Below are 26,142 nucleotides of genomic sequence, written 5' to 3' on the forward strand. Positions count from 1 at the left end.
GAGGCCATCACATTGGTTTCCTTTACTCTTTAGCTTTAGACTGGAGCAATCCAGTTTTTATTCTTCTTTAACTGCAGTTCTTATTTATTCTGAACATTGTGCATGTTTACGGAGAAGCCACACACACATTCCCTGGGTGACATTGGCCACAGCCATTTTCTTTGAAGCTGGGAGCAATAAGTCTCATGGTTCTTATCAAGCATCACTAAACATGGAGCTGGTTTAAGTAATTTCAAGGACTTTCTCTTCAGCCAGTGGTTGTTTTTTTCCAGACCAAATAAATAACTATGCAACATTTGACAATAAACAAGTCAGTAGCAACCTATTTACTAAGGATGTAGCCAGCATGGACTGCTCATAAGATGTCTGAAAAAAATCACTATTTTATTTTTCTTCCGATAAAGTGCAAGCAAGCAATAACAGAATTGAAACAGATTTTAAATTATTGGAGGCTCTTATGCAAAAACTTTGTGATATTATCACTGATGCTGAGGCTAAGGGTGCATTGTAATAAACTGGTCATATGCAATAGCCTTCCAGAAAGAACTCATGGATATGAGATTCTCATATGGTTCTGCCTCCCCAACATCATTTGTTGAACATTGTGATTATCTCTTGTTCCTTTCTGGAGATAGAATTCAATTAAATAAGAGCACTGGTAGGGTACTGTGTAACCCTGCAGATGTCATTGGACAGCTCCCCTCAACCCTGGCCACTGGCCATAATAGTGGAGGTTGATGGGAGTTGGAGTCCTATAGCTTCTGGAGGACTACATGTTTCCCATCTCTGGGGACCTCTTCTTATTGCATACCTGTTTTCATTGCAGGGAGAGAAAGTGTGTCAGCTAGACTGTACTGTTTATTTAAACCACTGGATTAAAATCTCTCCTTTTCCCAGAGAGAGATACTGTATTTAAATAAACAGAGAGCATTGTTTTACTTGTTAGATCCCAACATGGTGGGTGAGTTGGGAGGCATTGCATGCACTCAGAATTTTATTTTGTAGTTTGGGATTGCTTCCTGGAAAATAATAAGTAAACAGGCCGCTGGAGAAACTGTAAATATGGGTGCCTTAAATATGTTCCTTCTCGCTATTAAATTCCTTGTTTGATGAATCATTCAAACCTGTGTGGACACAGATTATATCATGACAAGTCTAGGACTACTGGAAAGATGGTGCCACTATGGACTGCATGGTGGAAAAGGTCAACATTTAGCTGTTGTCTCGGAGAATTAGAGAGAAGATCATGTAGTGACACATTCATAATGTCAACTACCAGCTACATAATTGCACTGACATTTTGTTAAGGACAGAACAAATCCCTTGTATCCCCAAAATGTAATAACATCATTTCTAAGTTTGTTTGTTTGTTTGTTTTTTGGTCCAGGTAAAAAAATAAGCAGCACGTTGGTTTGTTTATTATAACGTCACCTTAAGTATTCATCACCTTTTCCTTTTCATTTGCATGAGCAACCATGATGCTGTTTCAGTCGTCTTGTAGGGAAATAAGTATGTTATTTCAGTGGCAGTAGCAGTGGTTATTAAGCAGCCTGAGTGTACTGATTGATACCAGTTTTCAGCCTGAAAATTTTAGTGCTGAAAATGTTCGAAAGGATGGTGGTAACTACTGCAGTATTAGGCCATCTGCATGAGCCGGTTTTGCCACTATAGCTGGCTGAATAACTGTTATTGGCAGCGCAGCTAAAGGCCACTTTGTACAATTCACATTTCCCACCCAAGGTAATTTATACACTGGAAATGTTATCAATTCCATGAGTAATTCATCACCAATGGGAAACATCTATTCATCAGTTGTGCCATATCTTCTGTGTTCAGGATTCAATCCCCAGCATCTCCAAGTAAGGCTGGGAGAGACCCTGGTCTGAAATACTGGAGAAAGCGGCTGCCAGTCTGTGTAGGCAGTACTGAGCTAGATGGGCCAATGATCTCACTTGTTATAAGGCAGCCTCCTATGCAAAGGAATTAATATTAAGATGGGTAGAATGAAATCTGCAGTTCCGTAAAGAGTGTGTTGGATTTGCTACCTCCCAGGTGATACATTTTTATAGTCTTTCCCTTTCTTGCATCTACACTGGTTCCTGTACTGGCCCTTGCATTTAATTGCAACCAGTAATCCCCTGGATGTTTGAATGCACAGAGGCAGCAATCTAGTATAGGCCAGATTCTTATCAGATCCTAGGCTTCTGGACCAAATTTGACTGGTGGGCTGCCCACCTGTCCATCACTAGGCAATACAGTGACATCAGGCAATTGTGTGCTTTGAAGTCCTGAAGTTGGGACATCAAAGCATCATGCAGGGTTTGCAAAGAGCCCTGTGTGGTGCTTTAAAATGCGTGAGGCTTTGGCTCCCAACTATGTTCTGGCAACCATACCTCTACCTGTCTCACAGGTGACATCACATATGACATTAGTTCTGGGGCAGGTGGGAGTGGTTTGGGGGGGGGAATGGCCCTCCAGGCCAAATTTAAACTCTTGGTTGACCAAGTTTGGCCAGTGGGCTGGATATTCCCCTCTGCAGTATAGATGAAGAAAACCCCTTTCTCTATTACTCTTATTGGATAGGAAATCAAAATATATTTTAGCCTTGAAAGGAAACCAGCCAATCCCATACTGGTCTCCCATGAGAACTTCAGTGTCACCTACTTAGTAGTACCATGTACTGCTCCCTCATTTTCTTAGTGGACAGATGAGCTGCTGTTGTGGCATTGAAAGAGACTGGAGAAGGCAGCAGGCGAGTGTTTAAGTACACTTTCCCACATAGTAAAGCTTTAGCTCATGTGGTATGGGCCTGGGGCACACTCCCTTTGTATCATGCTGCCTTTCCAAAACAATTTGCAGCTATTTAAACCAAACTGCCCTGGGCAAAACTACCCATTCAATTACAGTTGCACCCTTTGACTACCTGGCAATTTTCTCTTTTTGAAATCTCTCCCTTTTTGATGTCTTTTTACTACTGCCAAATCCACTATTAATATGTTGAACGAAAATGAAGAGCAACAAAGGAAACATCTGCTAACCTTGTTTGTGTTCTCTTCATTCCTCCCACCCCCAGAAATTGTTCAAGGTCATTGCTCATCCTCTTAGTGCTGGAAAGTCTCTCTCAGGTACTCTGCGTTTGATATGTATTTATTGTTTAAATTTACATTTTGAGCACTTTTTGAAATTTTGTTTGGTTTGTGATATCTGAATGTAAGGGATTGCTATAGCCTAGCCTACCCACCTCCAGTCATCCTAGTCTCAGCTCACCTCATTGGCTTGTTCCCTTGGAGAGATCTGCTTTATGACTGATAAACTTCCTCTCTGGAAATGACTTTCATGCTAAAACTCACATGAATCCAGCCTATACCTTAACGTATATGCTGATCCTACTCAGCTTCTGTGTACCCAAATGAGCTACAAACCCTGGAGGGACACTGCCAGTGGTGTGGCTTGGTATAAAGCAGCTCATTATGTTCCATAGCTCAGATGAAGGGGGACTTATGCATTCTTCTAGCTGACGCCAATATCCTATAAGAGGATAGGAATACACCGCCAAGACCCTGAACCTTCTGAGCAAGCATGGTGTCATTCCTTTCTTTTATACAGTGACTATTATTTACTAAATGTCAAAATTATAGTTTTTTTTGACATTTTCAGCCTTTCATGAACCTTCTCAAATGCTTAGTATCCAGATGCAATGTCTTTAGTGTAGACATCTGTCCATATGTCAGATTATGAAGAAAATGGAACATTGAGTTTGTCAAATCACTTGGTTATTGCAAGTAAGTCACCTGAGGCCCTTTCAGCAAAGCAGGTTATGAACTTTGAGTAAATTCAACTCCAGAAGATAATACAAAGCTTTTGTTTCTCTGTGTGTGGTTTATTTGTTTGTTTTTTTAGACGAGCAAGTCATCATGGGCAACAAGCTGCTTGTCTATATAAGGTACGGTACGTCTAGCATCTATAAGATAGTTATTTATGTTTTGCTTTCTGTAGTACAGTGGTACCTTGGATTAAGAACAGCTTAGTTTATGAACAGCTTGGATTAAGAACGCTGCAAACCAGAAGTAGGTGTTTTGGTTTGTGAACTTTGCCTTGGAAGCAGAACATGTTGAGTGTGTTCCATTTGTAAACTGAGTCCCCCGCTGCTATGGAAAAGCACACCTTGGTCTAAGATCGTTTTGGTTTAAGAACGGACTTCCGGAATGGATTAAGTTCGTAAACCAAGGTACCACTGTAGTATAATCTTTTTTGTCACATAGGGACAGAGAAACCCAACAGCTCTGCCATGCCAGCAGCCAATACCATAGCTTAGCTAGGATTCTCTGCACCCCAGGCAGCAACCCCCCTCAGTTGATGAGCATTGCCATTCAAATGGTGTGTGCATGCCACATCATCTGATCTATTTTGTGGGGCGGGGCTTATCTGCCTCCCCCATATTTTATTCAAGCTGGCACCCCTACTAGGGATGTCCTATCATCTCACTGCCTCAAATGCACAGGGTGATCTTGAGATGTAGAATGAAATCAAGGAGGCTCCTGAAAGACGAAGTGTTGTAGCAAATTCCCTCACATCGACTGGGTACACACATGCACAGTTGCAGTAAAGAAGTAAAATTTCCAGATACCCTAAATCAGTGTTTCCCAACCTTTTTTGGGCAAAGGCACACTTGTTTGATGAAAAAAATCTCGCGGCACACCACCATTACAGCCCCGTGACGTCAGCGCGCAGCGTCACGCCGGGAGGGACGCACGAAAGTGAAAGTTTTCAATTTGTTTCCCTCCCCCTTGCCGGGGAACCTCCAAGCTTTGGGGGGGGGGGAGGAGGCAGCAAAGCGAGGGACTGAAGGACAGTGGCAGCTGAGGCGGCGGCGGCTGTTGTGGTGGTGGCGGCGATAGCGGGCGGAGGAGGGGGCGGCGGTGGGGCCGAGGTGGGCGGCGGCGGCGGGGGAGGCGGCGGCAGGTGGAGCAGGAGGGCGGCCGAGGCCAGTGAGGGAGTAGGGTTGCCCGGGGCTTGAGGAGCCGTCGCTGGGAGTTGCTGCTGCTGTTGTTGCTGCTGCTGCCCGGACATGCCGGCCTCCTCCTCGTCCGCTGTCTCGCGCTCCTCCCTTTTGCACGCGCTGCCCCGCCGCCGCCCCATTGGCTGGGTCCTGTCAGCTGATCCTGTGTTATTTCCTGTGTGTGTGTGTGAGGGGAGAATGGAGAGAGAAACCTCGGCACCACCACCGCGGAGCCGCCCCCGGCTCGACGCGGATCCTCGCCGCCGCCGCCTCTCACCGCCCGACTCGCCCGCATCCCTCCCACGGCACACCAGCCAACGTCTCACGGCACACTAGTGTGCCGCGGAACACCGGTTGGGAAACACTGCCCTAAATAACTGTGCATGGGAACAATTGGCCATGGAGCTGACCAAAGGGATGGCAACCCTAGAGTTTATCTTAAATGGAGTCCAGGACCTAGTGCAAGATGTAGGTATTGTTGAACCGATCTAGAACAGTGACCATGGTGCTATGAAATCCAGCATATAAGTGGACAACTGCCAAGAAAGTCCAACATTGTTCTGACTTCCTCAAAAGAGGAAACTTAATAAAAATTAGATAAAAAGGAAATTGAAAGCCAAGAGGTTCAGAATACTTGGCAGGAGAGAGGCTATTCAGTACCATCATAATAGAAGCTTGACTGGAATGGAGACCTAAGACCAGGAAAGGTATTATCGGAGCCAAGTGGATGCCTGCATGGTTGAAAAGTGGAGTCACTGAAGTGATTAGAGGCAAGCAAACTAAATTCTAATGCTGATAGACTGCTTTGGGTGAGTGGGGAAACTGCAGGGGTATAGAACAGAGTGACTGCTGCTGTTTGTTGAAGGGCCCCACTTGTATACGAGTAGGAACCTAGATAAGGAAATGGGAGGAGCCATTTCCAGCTGCATTTAGGTCTTTGTTATGTTACAGTTCTTAATTTATGACACTGTTTTAACTCCATGTGTCCTTTCTTAACAGTTGCTGTTTGGCTGGTCGAGCTTATCCACTGGGCAATATCCCTGAAGATCTGGTACCTTTGGTTAAAAATCAGGTGAGTTAAAAATAAACTGCAAAATTCACTGGAAAGGCCAGTGGCTCAGTATTACCCAGCCTATGTAGAAAATAATGAGCTGAATGATTGATGGTCAGAATAATTTTGCATTTTTGAAAAATTTGGAAGCTGCTCCTGTAGGTGTGCTTGATAAGAAATAATTATATTATCAAAGGCATAATTTGTTGTGGAACTCCCTTCCCTCCATCTTTGAATAGTATCCACCCACTCTGTCAACGGTTGCCACAGCAATATCCCAAAGTTTTCTGAGCTCAACTTCACAGACTGCTGGTTCATGTTTGGAAGTCTTATTATAGAGGAAACGAGAGAGAGTGTAGAAAATTTGAGACAAAACAAAAGAGGCAATATTGCAGGAACACGAGCAAATAAAAACTCAAAAGGATAGTTCCCCCCCTACATTCCAGTTGTGTCATATTCTTTAAGACTATGTGCAGGTATTAAATTTATTAAGGTTGGCAGATGACTCCCATCATGGAACCTGGTTTATCTATAGCAATCATGTAACAATGTGATAGGAATGACATGCCTTTTGTGCTTAGCTGTTACGTTGCAGATATACGATAAGAAGTTGCTATCATCTGGATAACGGTAGCCTTTTGATTGTCTGCCATAGCTCTTTGTGATTGTCCCTGAGCACTTTTTCATACACGTTTTGATTCTCTCCCCTGCCCTTCTTTCAATGAAGATACAGTCAGCTGGGAGCTGTGCTATGTTTTTTTCTGGATTTTTTTGTCCATTATGGACTTCATGGGAGTCTAGAGCAGGAAAGGGGAACCTTGAGACCTTCCAGATATTGCTGAACCAGCCATTATTATTATTAAAACTCCAATTCTCATAATCTCTGACCATTGGCCATGCTGGCTGACTGGGACTGATGGGACATTTGAACAGCCATAGATTCCCCACCACTAGTCTAGAGGCTAAGGCTGCAATCCTATTCTCACTTACCTGGGAGTAATTCAAGTTGACTCTGTGGGACTTGCTTCTGAGTAGACATGCATATGATAAAATGTACCTAGGCTTCATTTCAGTTGTCGGGGAGGATGGCCAATATGTAGATCACCTGATTTATTTATTTCTTGATTTTTTAATTAAATTTCTATACTGCCCATAATCCAAAGATCACGGGGTGGTTTACAATGTAAGAACACAAACATATATATCATAGCAAGAAACAAAAGCAATATCCCCTACCCAGTTTAAAAGGCCATAGGATTGCCATGAAGGATTTATGTGACATTTTGTATTTATGTACAGTATGATATTTTTCAAAGCAATGTAGATAAAGAAAAGTCATTGATCTAAAAAGCCTAACTTTGCATTCAAACATGATGGGAGGGAACATGCAGAATGGAAAAGGGTGGGGACAAAGTGTGGCTGTTTTGTGCATGCAGGCTTGATTTGAGTTGTTGGGGATAAGGGCTAACAAGTAAATCTACCAGATTTTTCTACACTAAGTATTATACATTTACAGTGCAATCTTACGTGCTCTACCCGTACCCCACCGTACAGTGCGCACAGGATTATCTCCCTGATCATGAAGTGCCTTACTATTCTGTTAAATAGCCACAATAATGGTATAAAATAGCTTTTAATATCCACATTGAAGCAACATTTTGAAGCATATCTGATCGTTTTGCTCTGTATGCAAAGACATTAGCGCTTATTAGCTGTGCTCAGCTCAGTAGTGTGGCAGATAGTTTGGATGTAGGCCAGGTGCATCTAAATCACTGCCAGTAAATTTCAGGCATCACTTCTGTGTTCCTGTTGCTAAAGCTCCTCGGGGAACTGTCATTTAAACCACAGCAAAGCATTGTGTCTCATGCCTCACTGTACAGATTGATCATATAACCTACTTACTGAACTGGCACTCCTTATCCCAAGTAGTTGCACAGTTGTGGCTCTCTCTGCAACTCTGCTGTGCTGTTCTGGTCTTGTGATGTTTAACTGATATACCTGTTGCTCATAGTCTGTGATGGACAGCCATAGGCGCGGTCTGTGTAGAGATGTCCTGTGCCCAAGGCAGTGGCAGAGCTTCATGCTTCTGCACTGGGGGGGGCGGGGGCGGAGAGCAGGGGGCGGGGCTGGAGCATGTCACGGGGGCGTGGCATGCATCCTGGGGGTGGGGCATGCCACCTGCGGGGGCATGGCGCCCAGCGTGGGCAGGGAGACAGCCGCGATGGCATCCCACCGGGATTGTGCTGCCGGGGGCTGTACTCTCCCTCTGCACTCCTCTTCCTCCGCCAGTGGCCCGAGTCTCCTTCCTGGATTTCTGTTTTAAGCACAGTGATTGGATCGGGTAACCCCAGTCATGCTTGCTCAAATTGTCCATGTTATTTTCCCCAGCATTTGGCCTGTGGTTCATAGATTTTCATAATAACTCTCCCATTTAAATTCTGCTAACAATCTTTCCTTTATCTTTTATGTCCCAATAAATTGACTCGATATATTAGGAATTGGTGCATTTTGGAAAGTAATCTCGAAGGCAAATGTGCTTGTGTCTTTTGCCAGAATTCATTATTTAGGAAACCTGTGGTGATAATCTCTCTCAGATGCCAGTGAGCAGCAATAAATGTCAATAATTGTGAAAGTGGATGTAAGAAGCCATGGGATATGTTAAACAGAAGTACTTTGCCTACTGTTAAATCATTGAACTTGTACTGGGAAATAAACGTCCAGCCCAGCGGATGGCATTTAAGGAACAGAAAATGCTGTTGAAAATCCATTCTGTATTCTCAAGGAGGTTTAAGGAGCTGGTAAGCTTTGAACAGTTCCTTCAGGTATTCAGTGATTATTAATCTTTCATGGCAGGTCTTTGAATTCCTCATTCGTTTGCACTCAGCAGAGGCACCCACCGATGAAGAGGTTTACCCTTATGTCCGCACGCTGCTGCACTTCGATACACGAGAGTTCCTCAATGTTCTTGCACTGGTAAGTGGCAACACCACTTCCACAAAGATATTGGGGGAGAAATCCCATCACCTCCTTCATTTGATTAAAGATATATATGTCAAGTTTTCACTAATCTAGAAAAACTTACTTATTTGACAAATATAATATTTGCTAACCTTTTTCAGTATTAGCTACAACTGAATATTCTCTGTTCGTCACTACAAACTCTCCTTATGGTGTGTAGAGTTTCAGTCTTTATGAGCCAACCATCCCATTTACTGTTGGAAGGCCTTTCTGAATAAAGGGAATTTGGGAGCCACTGGCACAAATTCCACCAACACCGGGGTTCTTACTTCTTGAACATGAACCAATGTATTCAGTGCATTTTAAAAATGCATATTTTATTAGGAATAGTCTTTAAAATGCTGTTGTATTGCATATGCAGTTTTGCAGCAAGTTAACAGGTTTCCAGGCCAGGTTATGCTGGTGATAAATCTGTTCACCATTATGAATTACATTACCCTTGGTGGGCCACATATTATAAAAAATTATGTACCAATACACTTGCTCAGTGTGTAGTGCAACATGTGAAAAGCTGCCCTTTTATTTTTTTATTTTACAAAGACCATGCAGTTGCTATTTCTGGAAGCCAGAGGCTGCCCTACTGTTAGATTCAGGGAAGCAGAAGACTCTCCTTTTATTTCCATTGCCATTTTTAATATCCAAGGAGAGTGGAAGGTGTATGTGTGAGGCTTAGGGGTTAGAAGCCCACAATACTAGATTGGGTTTGGGGGCTGAAGAAGAGGGGGTGGAAGGATGGCACTGTGGAAATCCCATCATGCTCATCTGCTTTTCCATTTGTGCTTGCTGCTAATAGTTTCACACTGGACACCCACAAGCCACAATACACCCTGTCATTATTGGTACTTTTTTCACTTCAGGGATACCTTCTTCTTGCTCAGTGTAAATAATGCCTCTTTATGCTGAGAAGTAATTTATTTTGTGCCTCTTGTTAGAGCTAACATTGTTGCCTGTATTGATGCTCTAGTTTCATTTGCATATTGGAAGTGGGGAAGTTTGCCTCTGTAAAAATAATACTGACTCTGCAATCTGGCTCCTGCACTTGCCGAAACATAATAATAATAATAATAATAATAATAATAATAATAATAATAATAATGTATACCCCGCCCATCCAACTGGGTTTCCCCAGCCACTCTGGGTGGCTCTATTATCTTCTCATTTCCAGACTTATAAGCCTCTCATTGACCTCTCTACTGTCTTTAGTATAGTTGATGTTCCTCTCCTGGTTGATTCTCTTAATGCTCTAGGTTTCTTTATCTTGCTCCTTTCCTCCCCGTCTAATAATCCATTCAACAGGAAAGTTTTGTTTGCTTTTATCTCTCCCTTTGTTCCTTCAGGACCTGTTCTTAACCCTCTGCTATAATAGGCGCACGAGCTTAACATCTTGGTTTTGAGTTTGCTACAGCATAGCTACCCCCTCTGGAAACTGTTACATCTATGCACTGCGCTTGTCTCTGCCTCAGGACCCCATAGCTTTCTGCCACAATATAAGCCATCATATCTTAACAGCTTGCATGTTACTGTCAGCTTCTCCACTTCACACTACTGTCTGAGATGCTGGAGGCACCTGAAAACAATTATAGTTTGAGTGAGTTGTGTTACAGGTAGAGGCCAAATGATACTGTCCATCAGAAAAAGCTTTCATTGCAAAGTGCTGTTGTACTTTTATTCCAGTTTCTGTAGTCTAATTGGCCTCTGACGTCTTTGCAACAAGATTTACAAGTCGAGTAAAGTAACAAGTTTAGTGGATAATTACAGTTGGCGTGAGGAAATGAAGGAAGGATGTAACAAGTCCCACTGCTAGCTGCTGCATTTTTCGTATTTCCCATTATATGGGGATAAAGGTATAAAGTGTTTTCCCCCCTCTTTTCTCTCCCAATACCATTATCTAACAAAGACATTTGAAGACTTTAAGAATGACAAGCAAGCTGTAGAGTACCAACAGAGAATTGTGGACATCCTTCTGAAGGTAAGCTCCCTCCTCACCTTGTTTTGTAGTGGCCAGAGTAAAAGATGGATTGTTTCTGCGGTGTTATATATTCCTTTATTTTAATCCTGTCACTGAGTTGGAATGCTTTCTTTGGGAAATGAATAAACGTGTCCTTTGTGTGCCTTGCTAATTGGTAAGAAGTGAATGGCACTGGCTTCACTAGCACCTCTTGCAAGGTACTCTGAGGTACTTGAATGAGAAATGTTTCCTGACTTTAAACTAATGGTGCTCTTTAAAAATACTAAACAAATATTTTCCTGTAGAATGTACAGTTTCATGAGAGAATAATCGTGCAATGCCATCTCTTTCTTGATCCAGTATTCTTCACTGAAGTGCCTAATGAAGCTAACTTACCTTAATACATAAGTGATGATGTATGTTGGTTTCATTGATGGACTTTATCCTTATCTTGAATATAATATACACTGAAACATAATGAGGACAAAGAACTATGGACATAAGTTGTTAGCGCAGTGTTGTTGTAAACGGTTAATGCAAAATGGATGTATGTCATATACAGGAGAGGAGGCAACTAAGTTTACCTCTGTGTGTGGCCTTGGACTGTTCCAGAATAGGCTTCTTTTGGTCATAACATTTAACAGAAAATACGTTGCTGTTATAGGTTCAGGAACTGAGCCTTGTATCCTACTATTTCTGCTAGAAGGATGAAGAACTTCAAATTCAAAGATGGAAAAATAATAGAGATATAACATTTTGTAACTGAAAGGGTATTGAAAAGAAGAGATGGGTTTCCTGCTAATTGCATCAGTTAACTTGTTTGTCTTCTCTATATCTAAACATTTCAGTAACTGCTCCCTCCTTGAGGGGGAGTTCATATTTTTCCGTGTTCAAACCCACATAACATTTGCAGATATTATAAATTATTAAAGATTTCATAACAGTTGGAATTTCATCTTCTGTTCAATTAAATAAAATTCGAAAAGGCATTAGAAAATTCTGTGATAACCCCACCACACCAGAACTGAAGTAGGGTCTGCATTAGTAGCTAAACATTTCCAGCATTTAAATAATGTATCTGAGTATGTCTTATTAACCCTAGAAGGCATAAAATGCCATTTTAATAATAATTTATACTGAACTTCATTTAGCAGTACCTGTTTAGCAGATTGACATACTACGTTCATTTCTATTGTAGGATTCTAATTCTGATATGTTTTCCATTGTGCCGCCTCCCCAGATTTTTAATTATACTATTATTCTTGTCAACAAACCCCTTGATTCTTCACCTGTAATTAAAGTTTCCCAGGGCATTCATTTCTTTAATAATGAGTATGTAGGAACCAACACCTCTAAAATAAAATTCCTTATTTGAAAGCATTGAAACCAAAGCAGTTTCCAACCTCCCAAGTTCTGAACAATTTCTGTCTTAGCAATTGTCCATTCAGTTGTTGTTGTTTAGTCGTTTAGTTGTGTCTGACTCTTCGTGACCCCATGGACCAGAGCACGCCAGGCATTCAGTATCTGCTCCTAAACGTGTTTCCAAATTTTCAAAGACGCATATTCATCCTTTCAACAAATTTGCTATTCCTTATTACTGAAGGTAGTAGTCGTTGTAATAATTTATCCACTATTTAATCATCTCTTTCTTGCTTTGAAACCCAAAAAAGAATCTCAAGGGGTATGTTGATGTTTAATTGTCCTAGTTGATAGATTATCTTTCCTATTTTAAGTAATCTCTTTCTGTTCTTATTCTCATCAGTGTTTCAGTAGCTTTTGAGACAAACGATCATTCTCTTTTTCTGTTTCATGTGGAATTTGGTGGCACCAAATGAAGTTTGTAGTTTATTAAGCCATGGACAAACATCAGAATGTGGCCAGAGCCACTAGGAGAGAAGGGCAGGATCATGAACTGACTTAAAGGTTAAAAGAGTTTAAAAGTTTAAGTTTCAGAACAATACGGGAAGGCACTAAAGGCAAACCTATATAAATGTAACATGATTAATACTTGAAGAGAGAAAATAGCAAGTACGCAGTAGAAGGTGCAAGGGAAGGAGTTTGCAGCCATGGTATTTGTGTATGTCTTCATTATATTCTGTTAACTCCTTGTGTTAGAGAGTAAAGGAGCAAAGTTTTCTCCTCCATTTATCTTCTCTGTTCTCTTCATCTTTTTTATATAGATCACGATCTTGTAGGCAGAATGTCTCTTTATTAATGTGCACGTTATGCGCTTCTAAATATATAATACATTATTGTGATTTTGCAAATACGTGCAACCCGCATTTAGAGCTTGCCCCCCACCCCTATCAACCTGTAGTAAACCCTGAATGCTCTCTTGCCATAAATAAGTGTTTTTTTAAATAATAAGCTAAGAAGGTCTCTGTCTACTTTTTGCAGTGTCTTTAGTCCCTACAAGACGATGCACAGCTACACTTTCTTTAAATGTGTCTCTACACATGGCAGAATGCATGAAGGCAAAATATTACTATTGTCCTCTGGTAACTTCTGTGTGTCCAGCACTGTATAACAGATACATTGCCTGGGGCATATTCTGAGATTATTGTAAAAAGAAAAAAATCAACTACATTTCACTTGACTACAGGATCTTGAGTATCCTGTGCTGTGGGCTAACCCTATTAACTGAGGACACTAAGGTTTTCTAGACAGGTATGTCTGAGCTTGTATGCTTCGTTAGTCCAACATAGTTTCATGTTGTCAGGTTGTATAAGCCTTAGCGTGGCAGGAAAATCGGGGACAGTCTTTGCTGACAGATGAGATATCGTTCTAAATGATCTTGGTAGGTGAAAGGCAGTCTTTCCCATAAATCATCTGAGGGACCTGGGGCAGTTTTGGTGTTTTATGAGGGACTACACGAGCACAGAACAATCTACAGGAGCATGAGAGAAGAAATAATATTTTCTAACTGACCGGACTAGCGATATTGCTAATGGTTAATGTATTTGTCATATGGAGTAAACTGAAACCGAGCGCTGCTGGCTGGTGTGTAATGGAGAAGTTGAATAGATCACCTCAGACTTTGAAAAGCAGCAAAGTAGGAAGCAGACAGCAAACTTGGCCACAGGGCGTGACTCATTCATATCAGGTACCCATGGTGTAAAGGCAACAAGGATCACAATAAACAACCACGAGTAAGCAATGGAACAAGGTATTATCCAGTCTGCCTTTCTAAAGCTCCACTCACTTGGTCTGAAGACAAGCATGTCTTCTCTGTTACATGACCTTCCAATTTGTACATTCCTTGTACCATTAAAGACATAAGAGCTCTGCTTAATCAGGCCAAAAGCCCATCTATGGGGTCATGTTTTCCCAGTTGCCCATGAGAAACCCACAAGCAGGATCTGAATGCAACAGCTCATTTCCCACTTGTGATTCCCACCAACTGATATCCAGACACATACTGCCTTTGACACTGGAAGTAGAATATAATTATCATTAGTAACTGTAATGGGAATTGGGGTTGCTTGTGCGTAAACTGCAAACTGCTCCAAGCTGGTTGTATAGTGCCAAGCGGAGGTCCTGTGCTCTCTCCGCTGATCTCATTGGAAGAGTCTCGGAGCCTTCCCTCCGCAGTACTCTCAGCCTCCCCTTTCTTCCTGGTGTCCCCTGGATTTCCTTCCCCAGCGGAAGCTCTCTCTCTCTCCTTGCTGGTTCCCTCCCCTGCATCATTGGGGAGCCTTACCTCTCCTCTTGCCTCTGATGTCAGTTCCCTGACAGTAACCAATAATAGCCTTAGCCTCCATTCATTTGTATTTTAAAGCCATCCAAGTTGGTGGCCATCACTACATCTTATGGGAGTGTATGAAGTGCTTTTTTGTCTTTCTGAATCATCCAGTATTCAGCATGAATGAATGGCCCTGAGTTCTAGAGGGGGGTGGGGACTTCTCCTTAGCCACATACTCTACAGCATACATACATAACTTTATATACCTCTCTGCCATGGAGATGTCCCCACCATAACCGCCTTTTTGAACTACAAAACCCTAAGTGTTGTAAGCATTCCTCATAGGAGGATACATTTGGTTACCTTTTGCTTTTTCAGATGAGGCAATCACAACTGTACATAATATTCCATGTGCAGTCACACCATAGATTTGTGGAATAGTGTTATGATATTGGCAGTTTTATCTTCAACCTCTTTCATAATGATCTCAAATGTAGAATTCACTTATTTCACAGCTGCTGCTGCTGCTGCTGCTGCTGCTGCTGCTGCTGCTGCTGCACACTGGATTTTCATCATCATCAAGCTATTCACTATGACCCCAAGGTTGTCATCCTAGTTGGTCACCATCGGTTTATACACCATTAACATATATGTAAAGTTAATATTTTTTCCTGCAATGTGCATCACTTCATACTTGCTTATAATGAATTGCATTTGCCATTTTACTGCCCATTCACCCAGTTTGGATATATCCTTTTGGTGTGCCTTGCATTCTCTTTTTTTCTTTTAATCGCCCTGAACAGTTTTGTTTATCAGCAGACTTTGCTACTTTGCTGTGTTGCCTTTATATCATTAATGAACAAGTTAAAAAGCACAGGCCCCAACACTGGCCCTTGGGGGATTCAACTTTCCCATTTTTTAACTGGTTATTGGTCTACCTCTCCTCCTATCCTATGACTGCTGAGCTGACTCAGGAATCTGTTGAGAGATTTTGTGAAAAGCTTTTTGAGAGCCCGAGTACATAGTGTCAGCTGAGTCACCTGTATGCTTGTTGACACTCAAAATTATTTGTAATAGGTTGGTGAGACAGTGTTTAACCATGCAGAAGTCATGGTGGTTCTGCTTCAGCAAGACCTGTTCAATACGTTTGGTAATTCTAGCTTTAATAATGCTTTCCACCACTTTCCTCAGAACAGACATAAAGCTAACTGGTCTGCGATTTGCCTCATCTCCTCTGGATCCCTTTTAAATAAATTCTGTTACATTGGCCACTTCCTAGTCCTTGGGTACGGAAATTAATCTTAGGGACAAGTTACATACTTTTGTTAGATCAGGGAGTCCACGTTGGGGTAGATTCTGTTTGAATCCAGATTTGCCAGTTTCTAATTTGTCTCTTGTAACTACTGTTCTCAGTTCCTCAGACTCCCACCCATACTTTGTGAAGAAGCTTCTGAATACTGCTAAAGCTTAGCCATTGTGTGTGTGTGTGTGTGTGTGTGTGCATGTGTACGGTTCTGTAAACATTGCAGTGCCACCAGAATGTTCTGAAGATGTTGGATGAAATGGTGCAGTTGTCAATCAACCTTGCCATCTTAGCTGTATCTTGGTTAGACCATGTGAGAAACTACTTAATTTAGTTGGGAGTAGTATTTCCCTTTTTCCTTTAAGCATGATTGTTGTTGTTGTTTAGTCGTTTAGTCGTGTCCGACTCTTCGTGACCCCAAGGACCAGAGCACGCCAGGCACTCCTGTCTTCCACCGCCTCCCGCAGTTTGGTCAGGCTCATGTTTGTAGCTTTGAGAACACTAAGCATGATACTGCATCTCAAAATGCCATTGTTATTTTGACCCTCCTCTTTTCAGGGCACAACTATTTAAGATCTTAAGGAGCACAGCAAAATTCAGTGTAGCTACAGGTGTCCATTTACAAGTGGTTCTTGACACAGTGTGCTCTTAAGCATGTAGAAAGCAGGTTGTTCAGAACATTCACTCATGTGATGAGGAGAATTTTAATCCTAGCCACATTCGTGTCCAAGCAAAGGGGTACTCAGATTCTGCTTAGCGCTTGGCTAGATATGATAAATCTAGATTTACAAAAGGTAGATAAAATAGTTAATATGGATTTATGGAATGCTTTGTTTTAAGACACTATAACTATACTGTCTCCATGACAGAAATGTTTCCAAAGTGCAAAACATGGATAGGTAGCATGGCATAGTCAGGAATAATTGGGAGTATTAGCAATTCTTTTTGTACAGAATAGCAAAATTTAAGATGCTAATTGTTAGAAACCTATCATAAATAGCTTTTAGAAGAGGATTCTCACAAGTTATCATTTCTGTCTGCTCCTTGGTGAGAGAAAATGGAATTGTTTCCCCACCCCCTGATTTATGCCCATCTTCTCTCTGCCCTCTCCCATTTTACGACTATTTCTGATGAGCTGCCGAGTTGTTTCATAGACTGCACAAACTATGCCTACTGTTATCCACTGATGAGTTCAGAACAATGTCGCTGGCTGTTACTGCAAGGCAGTGTAATATGACTTCTCAGTGATAGTGCTATATCTGCTTCTTGTGATAAGGTTTCGGAGCTGATACTTACATCCAGGCCATGATGAGCTGAATTTCTTATGGCAGTGTAATGATAAATTGCTCTCCTTCAGAGTATGGGCACTGCAATGCAAGTAAAGTCATATGAATTTTGTTTGAAATGACTAATGTGCTTGTCTTGTGCTTATGTAATCTAAATATTCCAATTTAGTAATCTGGCTTTCTCATATTCCCTTTTTCTAGTAATATATTTTGGAAATCTTTATAGGATTTTCTTTATCACATTGGAATTGGATACAGTTTGTATCCAATTATTTGTTCTGTTTCATGTATGTTAAGTGATAACATGGGATAACCTAATTAATTGAGCTGCTTCCCCTTGTCTAGGTTATGGTGGAGAATTCTGATTTTACCCCCTCACAAGTTGGATGTCTCTTTACTTTCCTTGCCCGACAGCTTGCTAAGCCCAACAACACACTGTTTGTAAATAGGACGCTATTTGACCAGGTAAAAGGGGGGGGGGAGGGCACAAATAAAGGGGAAAGGACTGTTGCTGATTTTGTTTTTTCTTTCTTTCATTTTTTAAATTACTCAATAAAACAAAGTATATATGCTTACAGACAACTAGAAGATCATTTTTCCAGGACTATTTTGCATAATACCTATATTAAGCATTTAATATTCATTACTATGAGTATTTTGTTTACAAAGTGCCTAAAATCTCACATTATGTGATGCCATAATATAAAATGATGGGACTGTGTATCATGTCTTTCTTTAACAGTGCAAAAAATGGGATATAAAGCATGAGAAATCTGATGGCAGTGATTTTATAAAGATTAAGTGGCAACAGAGACCAAGATACATGTTGGAGGATTTAGAGAATATCAGAAAATCCAGTCTGCAGCCCAGACTTGACCCACCAGGGATTCAAATTTGGCCCTTAAAGCCATTCCCTCCAAGCTACACCCACCTGCTCCACACCAGAGATCATATGTGATGTCTGGAGCAGGGCAGGTAGAGACCCGCCTGCCAGTGCATAGTTGGGAGCCTTAAAGTGTGCTCCAGAGTGTGGATTGACAGAGGAAAGCAGACTTCAATTCCTGCCAGAGCCAGTGTGGTGTAGTGGTTAGGAGCGGTAGACTCGTAATCTGGTGAACCAGGTTCGCGTCTCCGCTCCTCCACATGCAGCTGCTGGGTGACCTTGGGCCAGTCACACTTCTCTGAAGTCTCTCAGCCCCACTCACCTCACAGAGTGTTTGTTGTGGGGGAAGAAGGGAAAGGAGAATGTTAGCCCCTTTCAGACTCCTTCGGGTAGTGATAAAGCGGGATATCAAATCCAAACTCTTTTTCTTCTTCTACCGCTGATCAGCAGATGGGTGGTAGAGCTGAAACCTACTGTATTAACTGTATTAGCTGTATGTAGTGCTTTGAAATCCCCACAAAGCATGCGGTGCTTTGAAGTCATTGTGGTTTCAAGTCTGGCCTGTGGAGCCCAAAAAGATTTCCTGTTCTTACAGAAGATAAAAGTAGAACCTGAGACTTAAGTGGTTGCTATATTGCTCTCTATTTGCTGAATTCATACATCAGAAAATTAATTCCAGGCATTCTGGAGATGGGTCTACTTCTCCAAAATGGTACAGTAGTGCCAGTCATCTAGAGAATTTTCTCTCCCAGAAGCATTTGATAAGGTATATTTCTGAGATACAACAAGAAGATGCACATCTATATCCCTATCTCTGTAATCATGTTTGCTTCCCGTCCAGGTCCTTGAATTTCTCTGCAGTCCTGATGATGATTCACGGCACTCTGAGAGACAGCAGGTATGAATCCTTAGACGAATAATTCATGCTGTTAGATTGGTGGATGGTTAGGGAAGGGAAGGTCATTGCTAAGTATGATCAGACTATCGAGCAGCAACAGTAAAACTGGCACCTCACAGATTAAGAAGTCAGCAGCTGGAGAGCAACGGACAACCTGTATGTTTATGAATCCAAACGGGCAATATCTGCATGATCGTTAGATGAACAATAGCTGAATATTTTTATAGCAATGCAGATCAGCCACACTGAAAGCACAATCTGCGGTGTGAGCAAATGCAGCTCAAAACTGCACCCATAATGCATGGGCAGCTGCCACGAATAATACCAGTGAAGCTGATTGGAAAGAAAAGGGAGTGCGTTGCCAAGAGATGACGTCTCTGTATGGTTTACTTTCCCCACCAACTTGAAAAACAGTTTGGGATGGAGGGTGGGGAGAAAGGGGCAGCAGCAGTTATGGGGAGAACTTGTCCCCTGCCTTGATTGTCCAGTGGCAGTTCAGAAAGAAGTGGACACATGCAATACAGCAGCCTTTCTCAACCTGTGGGTCCCCAGATGATGTTGGACTACAACTCCCATCACCCCTAGCTAGCAAGGCCAGAGCTCAGGGATGATGGAAGTTGTAGTCCAACAACATCTGGGGACCCACAGGTTGTGAACCGCTGCAATACAGGATAACCATCCGTTCATCCAGCACAGTATAGTCTACAGTGGCTGACAGGACCCCCCTCCCCCTAGGTTTTCAGATGGGGGTCTCTGCTAGCCCTACCTGGAAATGTTGGGGATTGAACCTGGGAGCTGCTTCTTGCAAAGCAGATGCTCTGCCACTGAGAGCACGGCAGGCTGTGTCTGAGTAGGTGGAGAGGAAGAGTAGAGGAAAGTTACCTTTATGGGGCAGGATATATGCTAACCTTAAGGTGCAGTGGTAGAAAGAATTACAAGGAGCAAGTGAACGAGGTAAGAGATGGATCAGGCTTGGAAGTGGAAAGCCAAAAATATTGATACCAAGCCTCCAAAAATACACTGATACCACAAAACCACATTATAGCTTCCATTTTGCAAACAAGCTGGGCTTTGGTCAAGACAGCTATCTGAGTCAAAATGTGATCGGAAGCTTTGGGAGAGGTGCCTATTGCCAAGCTGTACTAATTCAGATTGCAGATGTGAAGTGACATGTTTAAATGTTTACCCATAAGGAAAGTGTATGCATATATAAAACCATGGTGACAGGGAGGAGGGTTCTAACCTAGGCTTCTTATTAAAAATCAAAGGACAGGAAAGAAAAGATTTTTGTGGGGGAGGAGGAAAGGGCCCCAACTAGAATGAAAACAATGTGTACAGTAGGATCACATCTTGGGGAGGGGGGGTTATGTTCCAGTGAGTAGCGTGTAAAGCTGAAATCATATATAGTCAAAACAACCCCCTGGAATTTCCCATGCAATATTGTGAGTTGAGGACCCGCCACCCGCTTAGGGATAAATAAGATACAAGGACACATGTCTTTTAGGTTAATGGGCTAAATAAGGCCACAACTTTATTGGTTACAGCATGTGAGTGGTATTGGCTTAGGCATTGGATCAAACAATCTACACATGACTCAACCCCGTCCAGCAAAGTGAGGGTGCAGTGCTGCCGCGGCCGCTTAAGTGTGGCTAAACCCCACCCCCGAGCCAGGCCGATTGGCTGGCAGCAGGGGCGTGGCACGGCCCCCCCCCCTGCTGGCGCGGGAACTGGCTCCAGCTCACAACCCGTCCCCTCTGGAAGGAGGAGAGGTCTTGCCATTCTGAGCTAGTATAAGATCTTGCAAAGGTCATGTGAGTGTTTCCCATGCCTTGCATGTGTTTAACTGTTGTGATATTGGTTGGCCAGTAGACAAGCACATAAAATTGTGATTGCACATGTTACTGCAACGCTAGCTCAGAGCTCGAAGGCACTCCGTGTAGCTCTCAGTATCTGAAAATGCTCACGTATGGGCACAATCTGCAAGTCTATAGCTCAAGAATGTTGGGAACTCTTGATTGTCCAGGTATAAACACAGCATCTAATAATTATTTAATGCTTATAGGTTCTTCTAGAATTGCTCCAAGCTGGAGGCATAGTACAGTTTGAAGAGAACAGACTCATTCACATGGCAGAAAAAGCTGAATTGTAAGGCTTTTTTGTTTTTCTGTCTCCCTTTAAACCATTTCCTATCACTTTCTTCCCTTTTATCCTGTCACCTGTCTTGCTCTTTCAGATAATCATAAAGCCACATCCTTATGGGTATCCAGACACTGTTACAGCCTTATGTGGAGCATAAACTTAATCTGGTTTTATATTGTGTAGATCCTATTGGGTTTTGCAGTGGATCTCTGGCCTCCCCAAGTGTGTGTATAAACCTCCTTTGTTACCCATTGTGTGCGATGGTGCTCCTTAGTATTGTTCCTGCTATAATTTCATTCTTTTGTGTTTCTCTAGTTCTACACAAATGATCCCAATAGGGTGCCTAATGGGGATGGGGCCTATTGCTCCTGTAATTTCATCCAAGCTGGCTAAGTCTGAAAGCTCCAGGCTGGCATTATCTGCAGGAAATGGATGGATGGAACTAGGAAAAGCACATGAGGTGGTTGCTTGGCAACTGCTTTCAGTGAGCCCTCTGTTCATCCTCAAGTTGCCTTAGCATTGCGGCTAAACCTGGGTCCTTTGCACAACAGTCTAACCATGTGACAAGGTTTCTAGCATGGTCTACAGCCTGAAACAGTAAACATGTTAAGCTGACTTCTGCTGCCAAATTTTTGCAAGTATATAGTGCTTCAGATCAATCCAGTCCCAGTCTGCTAGATTTGATTCTGGTATCATATACTGGGAAACATTGGAGTAGATGTGCCATAGAGAAAATATTGTACCTGTAAGTGCTGCTTCTGTTATCTTTAACCCATCCCAGGACATTATCACAGGAGTAAACACATAGTTCAAACCTGTAAGAGGGCTTAGGCTGCAATGCTATATACATTTGATTAGGAGGAATAGACCCCATTTGACTAAGAAGATATGTATAGACTTGCACTGTTATCTGCCTGGACCACTATTTTGTTAGTCCACTTGCTGCTGCTTTTAGTTAAAGTAATGTCACTATTCTTTTTTTAATCGTTTGTTACTTTCGTATGCTGCTTCTAGTACATTTATTGTGGAACAGCAAGTTTTAAATGAAATTAATAAATAATAAACTACCGCCAATCCAAAAGTCTTAGAAGTCCTTTGGAAACCCCAAAGGTAAGAACAATTCCCATTGGGAAGAAATGCTTTAAGGCAGCGGTAGGGAACCTCTTTTGGTTACATGGGCCCAGATCCTTGTCAAATTTGGCTTACAAGGCCAAGCCTACTAAGTAAGGGTGCCTGTTAAATCTCTGCTGGAATATTGGTGCTTACCAAAGTTGGATCTCCAGCTGTTTTTGGATTATCACTCCCATCATCCCTAGCTGGCAAGACCAGTGGACAGGGATGATGGGAATTGTAGTCCAAAACAGCTGGAGACCCAACTTTGGGAAACACTGATCTAGATCAGGTATTTCCAACCTTCGGCCCTCCAGATGTTTTGGACTATAATTCCCATCATCCCTGACCACTGGTCCTGTTAGCTAGGGATCATGGGAGTTGTAGGCCAAAACATCTGGAGCGCCACAGGTTGGGGATGCCTGATCTAGATGTTACTAGATTGCATATCTTCTAGGCCACCCATATCCTGGAGGGGTCCAGCTCATTACCTGTATCCTAGTCAGATAATTTGATTTAAAAAGAGATCTCACACACCTTGTTCTGCCTTTTCCTTTAAAAAATAATGTGGTTTAATGCTTAGAGTGTTGGACTAGGCCTTGGGTTCAAGGAGGGTTCGAATCCTCACTCAGCCATGAAGCTCACTCTAAAACAACAACAACAACAACAATCTAAAGCCTCTCATATTAATAACCCGATCAGGCTTCCACTGACCGTAGGTAGAATGTATACTAAGAAATTTATGAATTGTGTCTATCCTTAAAGTATAGGAAATACTTTATTGCTTGCAGAAGATTTGTTATGCCTGGAAGCCACATGGCTCCCTTCAGTTTCTGACACCTGAAAAGAGCTAACATCTTGAAATGAATAAATAACATTGTTTTATTTCAGCTATCAAATCTGCGAGTTTATGTATGAACGGGAACATCGCTATGATAAGATAATTGATTGCTACTTACGAGATCCATTGAGAAAGGTAAGGCTGAATGGACACAAAAGTAATCACTGAGAGAATCCAGATGAAATCTTCACTTCTGCATGTTTTGTGAGGGGGGAGGTACTTGATTTTCAAGGAGGCTTTGATCTGGGAGTAACCCCTAAAATACATTCTCCTTGCCATTTTGCATTTACAAGGCAGTTCAGCATGCAATGAATTATATAGGAGTTGATTTTTAGATTTGTTGGGTTAGTACATCCATCAGATTAGTGTGTGATTTATTTATTTATTCATCCTTCCCATTTATTGCCTTTAAAGGAAGAAGTTTTCACTTATATCCACAATATACTCTCCATTCCTGGATATAACACAGAAGAAAAACAGTCTGTGTGGCAAAAAGCTATGAAACACATTGAGGTATGATTTAGATTAACTGATTATTCATTTTAAGGTAAACCTAATTTATCTGCCTAATTAGGGATCTGGCAGGCAGGTTGGGTGGCATGCCCTTTTTGGGTTATTTATATTTTTAAATTATACTCTCTGCCCGGTTTTAAAAACAAAAAGGGAAACCTTAAAAAGCAACAACAGCTAAAAGCAATAGTTACAGCTGTTGGTTTTTTTTAAAGCACTCTAGATAATAACTTCAGTCATTATGGAATGAAAGACATAGCTATTATGGATTTATGATATTAATTGTTTACTCAAACTGGCCCATTTGTTCTAGCTGTCTTTCACTAGTCAGAATATCTTTTAATTCAGTACACACTTTGTTATTCATGCTCCCTCCAACACCATCTTCCCAGGAAGAGGTTATTAGTGAAAACTGAATTACACAAAGGAACAAGCCATTTGTTTCTAATACTCCCAATTCTGATCCTGTACCTAAACCAGCAGTTCTCAAAGTGAATCTGAACAAGAGCATTTATTTTAGCTGTGAATAGTAAGCTTGGATGTAGAGTGAGTTGGCAGGTGATGAATTGGCCTCTTGGGTCCTTCAGGCCATTCACCGTGCAGAGCAGCTTAATGCCCCTGGTAATCGGCCATCCTCAGGTCAACAAAGCCATTGTTAGCACAGTGATCAAGAATCTGCCTGGTGGGGTGAGCTCCTGTTGCTCTGTCCCAGCTCCTGCCAACCCAGCAGTTCGAAAGCACACCAGTGCAAATAGATAAATAGGTACCACTGTGGTGGGAAGGTAAACGCTGTTTCCGTGCGCTCTGGTTTCTGTCAGTGTTCTGTTGCGACAGAAGCGGTTTATTCATGCTGGCCACATGACCTGGAAAGCTGTCTATGGACAAACATTGATTCCTCGGTCTGAAGCAAGATGAACGCCACACCCCATAGACACGTTTGACTGGACAAGTGGTCCTTTACCTTCACATATCAAGATCAGTTGGAAAATCCCATAGAGCTCTCAGCCTAGAGCTTGAAGCTAGTCCTTACCACTGTGACCATAACAATGTATAGAAAAAGTATGGCTTTATAAGCTTTCAGAAAGAAATTTATTTATAAAATTAAAATTTCTATACCATCCTACATCCGGAAATCACAAGGCAGTTAAGAATATAAACACACACACACAATTGAATAATCCTCTTTGACATAGATTATTACTTTTTATTAGTCCTAATAATACCATGAAGTATAAGTGAGTAACTTAGGCCCGTGATTTCCATGAACTTCCAAACTCATTTGAAAGAATCCCATTGTTAAGGTTAACAGAGTCGATGTGCAATAAAGCAGTTGGGGGAAAAATATATTCACCAGTGTGTTGCTTTTTATACATTGGTTAAGTGCCTGTCAGTTTGACATGATAGAGTTTTATCTCTGTTACTCTTCCCTGGGAAGATGACTGGCCTTATCAGGGAAATACCTTGCCTACATTGAGGAGGGGTTCCTCTGCTTGGGAAATAGGGGTCCTCCTCCTTTCCCTGTCAGGAATTTAGCCTGTCTAGGGGCAGTGATAGATGGAGACCTATTTGCAGGACTGCTGCTAGCTTCTTGTTATGTGGGAGAAATGTAACAGTTGGTCCAATGTGTGCACATCCTCCGTGGATGTACTATACCTGAAGCTCAGCATGACCAAGAAATAGAACCTGGAAACTAGTTATGTGAGTATGAATTTGCAACATATTACAACAAGGAACGAAACAGCTATACTTCAGGCCGTGTTATGACTTTTTCCATCTTGGGAGCTATAAGAAGAGAAGAAAATTCATAAAGATATCAGCATGGTTCATTGTGAATCCTGCTGAGTACAGCCAGAGGAGAACATTAAGAGTAAGGATGAGAAAGGAATGTATGCATGTGGAAAAAGAGAGCTGCTTTTTAGCCTCTAGGTATGTTCTCATAAGATGAAAGCAGGATTGAGTTAATTTGAATTCCACTGTCTTTCATTGGCTAATTTCTATACATGTAATCAGTATTATTTCAGGTACTAGGCATGGAAGTATCAGCTGCTAGCTAATCTACTAAAATAACACAATATGTTGAATGAAATGTATGTATGCTTATTGCTAAAACATCCTGAAAACTGGGCCTACAAACTAGTTAAGCAAAATTGTTCAAACTGGATTTAACTCTGTTGATGTCAGTGACATTCCACCTAAATACATTTTGTATATAAATAACTTGCATTGGGTCCACTGATTTTCTAGAAGAACTTTGTTCCTGTCGAAATGTGCTGAAGAAAACAACCCCAACTAATGTTACATCCAAATTCTCTAGCTGAACAAGACTGCCTGCCTGCTGTAGTCAAATATTAAGTTGTGTGAGAAAACCAGTTCACACCATTATCCTATATGTTATGTGCTCTGAAAACAATTATCATACTGGTAACATCCTGACTATTCAGCACAAAGTTAAGTTAAATTGCTTGCCTGTGCAT

General features: G+C 41.7%; 1 protein-coding gene across 9 annotated transcripts in view; it reads left to right on the forward strand.

The window, feature by feature from the left end:
- Positions 1-26,142, forward strand: part of VPS8 (VPS8 subunit of CORVET complex) — a 92,434-nt gene that overhangs the window by 29,869 nt on the left and 36,423 nt on the right. For all 9 annotated transcript variants that reach the window (XM_083506301.1, XM_083506298.1, XM_083506302.1 and 6 more), the window contains 10 exons: positions 3,074-3,125; positions 3,901-3,943; positions 5,999-6,071; positions 8,904-9,023; positions 10,966-11,037; positions 17,633-17,752; positions 19,012-19,068; positions 21,131-21,213; positions 23,209-23,293; positions 23,573-23,671. In XM_083506301.1, the coding sequence (XP_083362427.1) occupies positions 3,074-3,125; positions 3,901-3,943; positions 5,999-6,071; positions 8,904-9,023; positions 10,966-11,037; positions 17,633-17,752; positions 19,012-19,068; positions 21,131-21,213; positions 23,209-23,293; positions 23,573-23,671 (804 nt within the window). The remainder of the gene's footprint in view (positions 1-3,073; positions 3,126-3,900; positions 3,944-5,998; positions 6,072-8,903; positions 9,024-10,965; positions 11,038-17,632; positions 17,753-19,011; positions 19,069-21,130; positions 21,214-23,208; positions 23,294-23,572; positions 23,672-26,142) is intronic.

Source organism: Podarcis liolepis, assembly GCF_965112155.1.
Source record: "Podarcis liolepis genome assembly, chromosome: 5".
Lineage (NCBI taxonomy): Eukaryota > Metazoa > Chordata > Lepidosauria > Squamata > Lacertidae > Podarcis > Podarcis liolepis.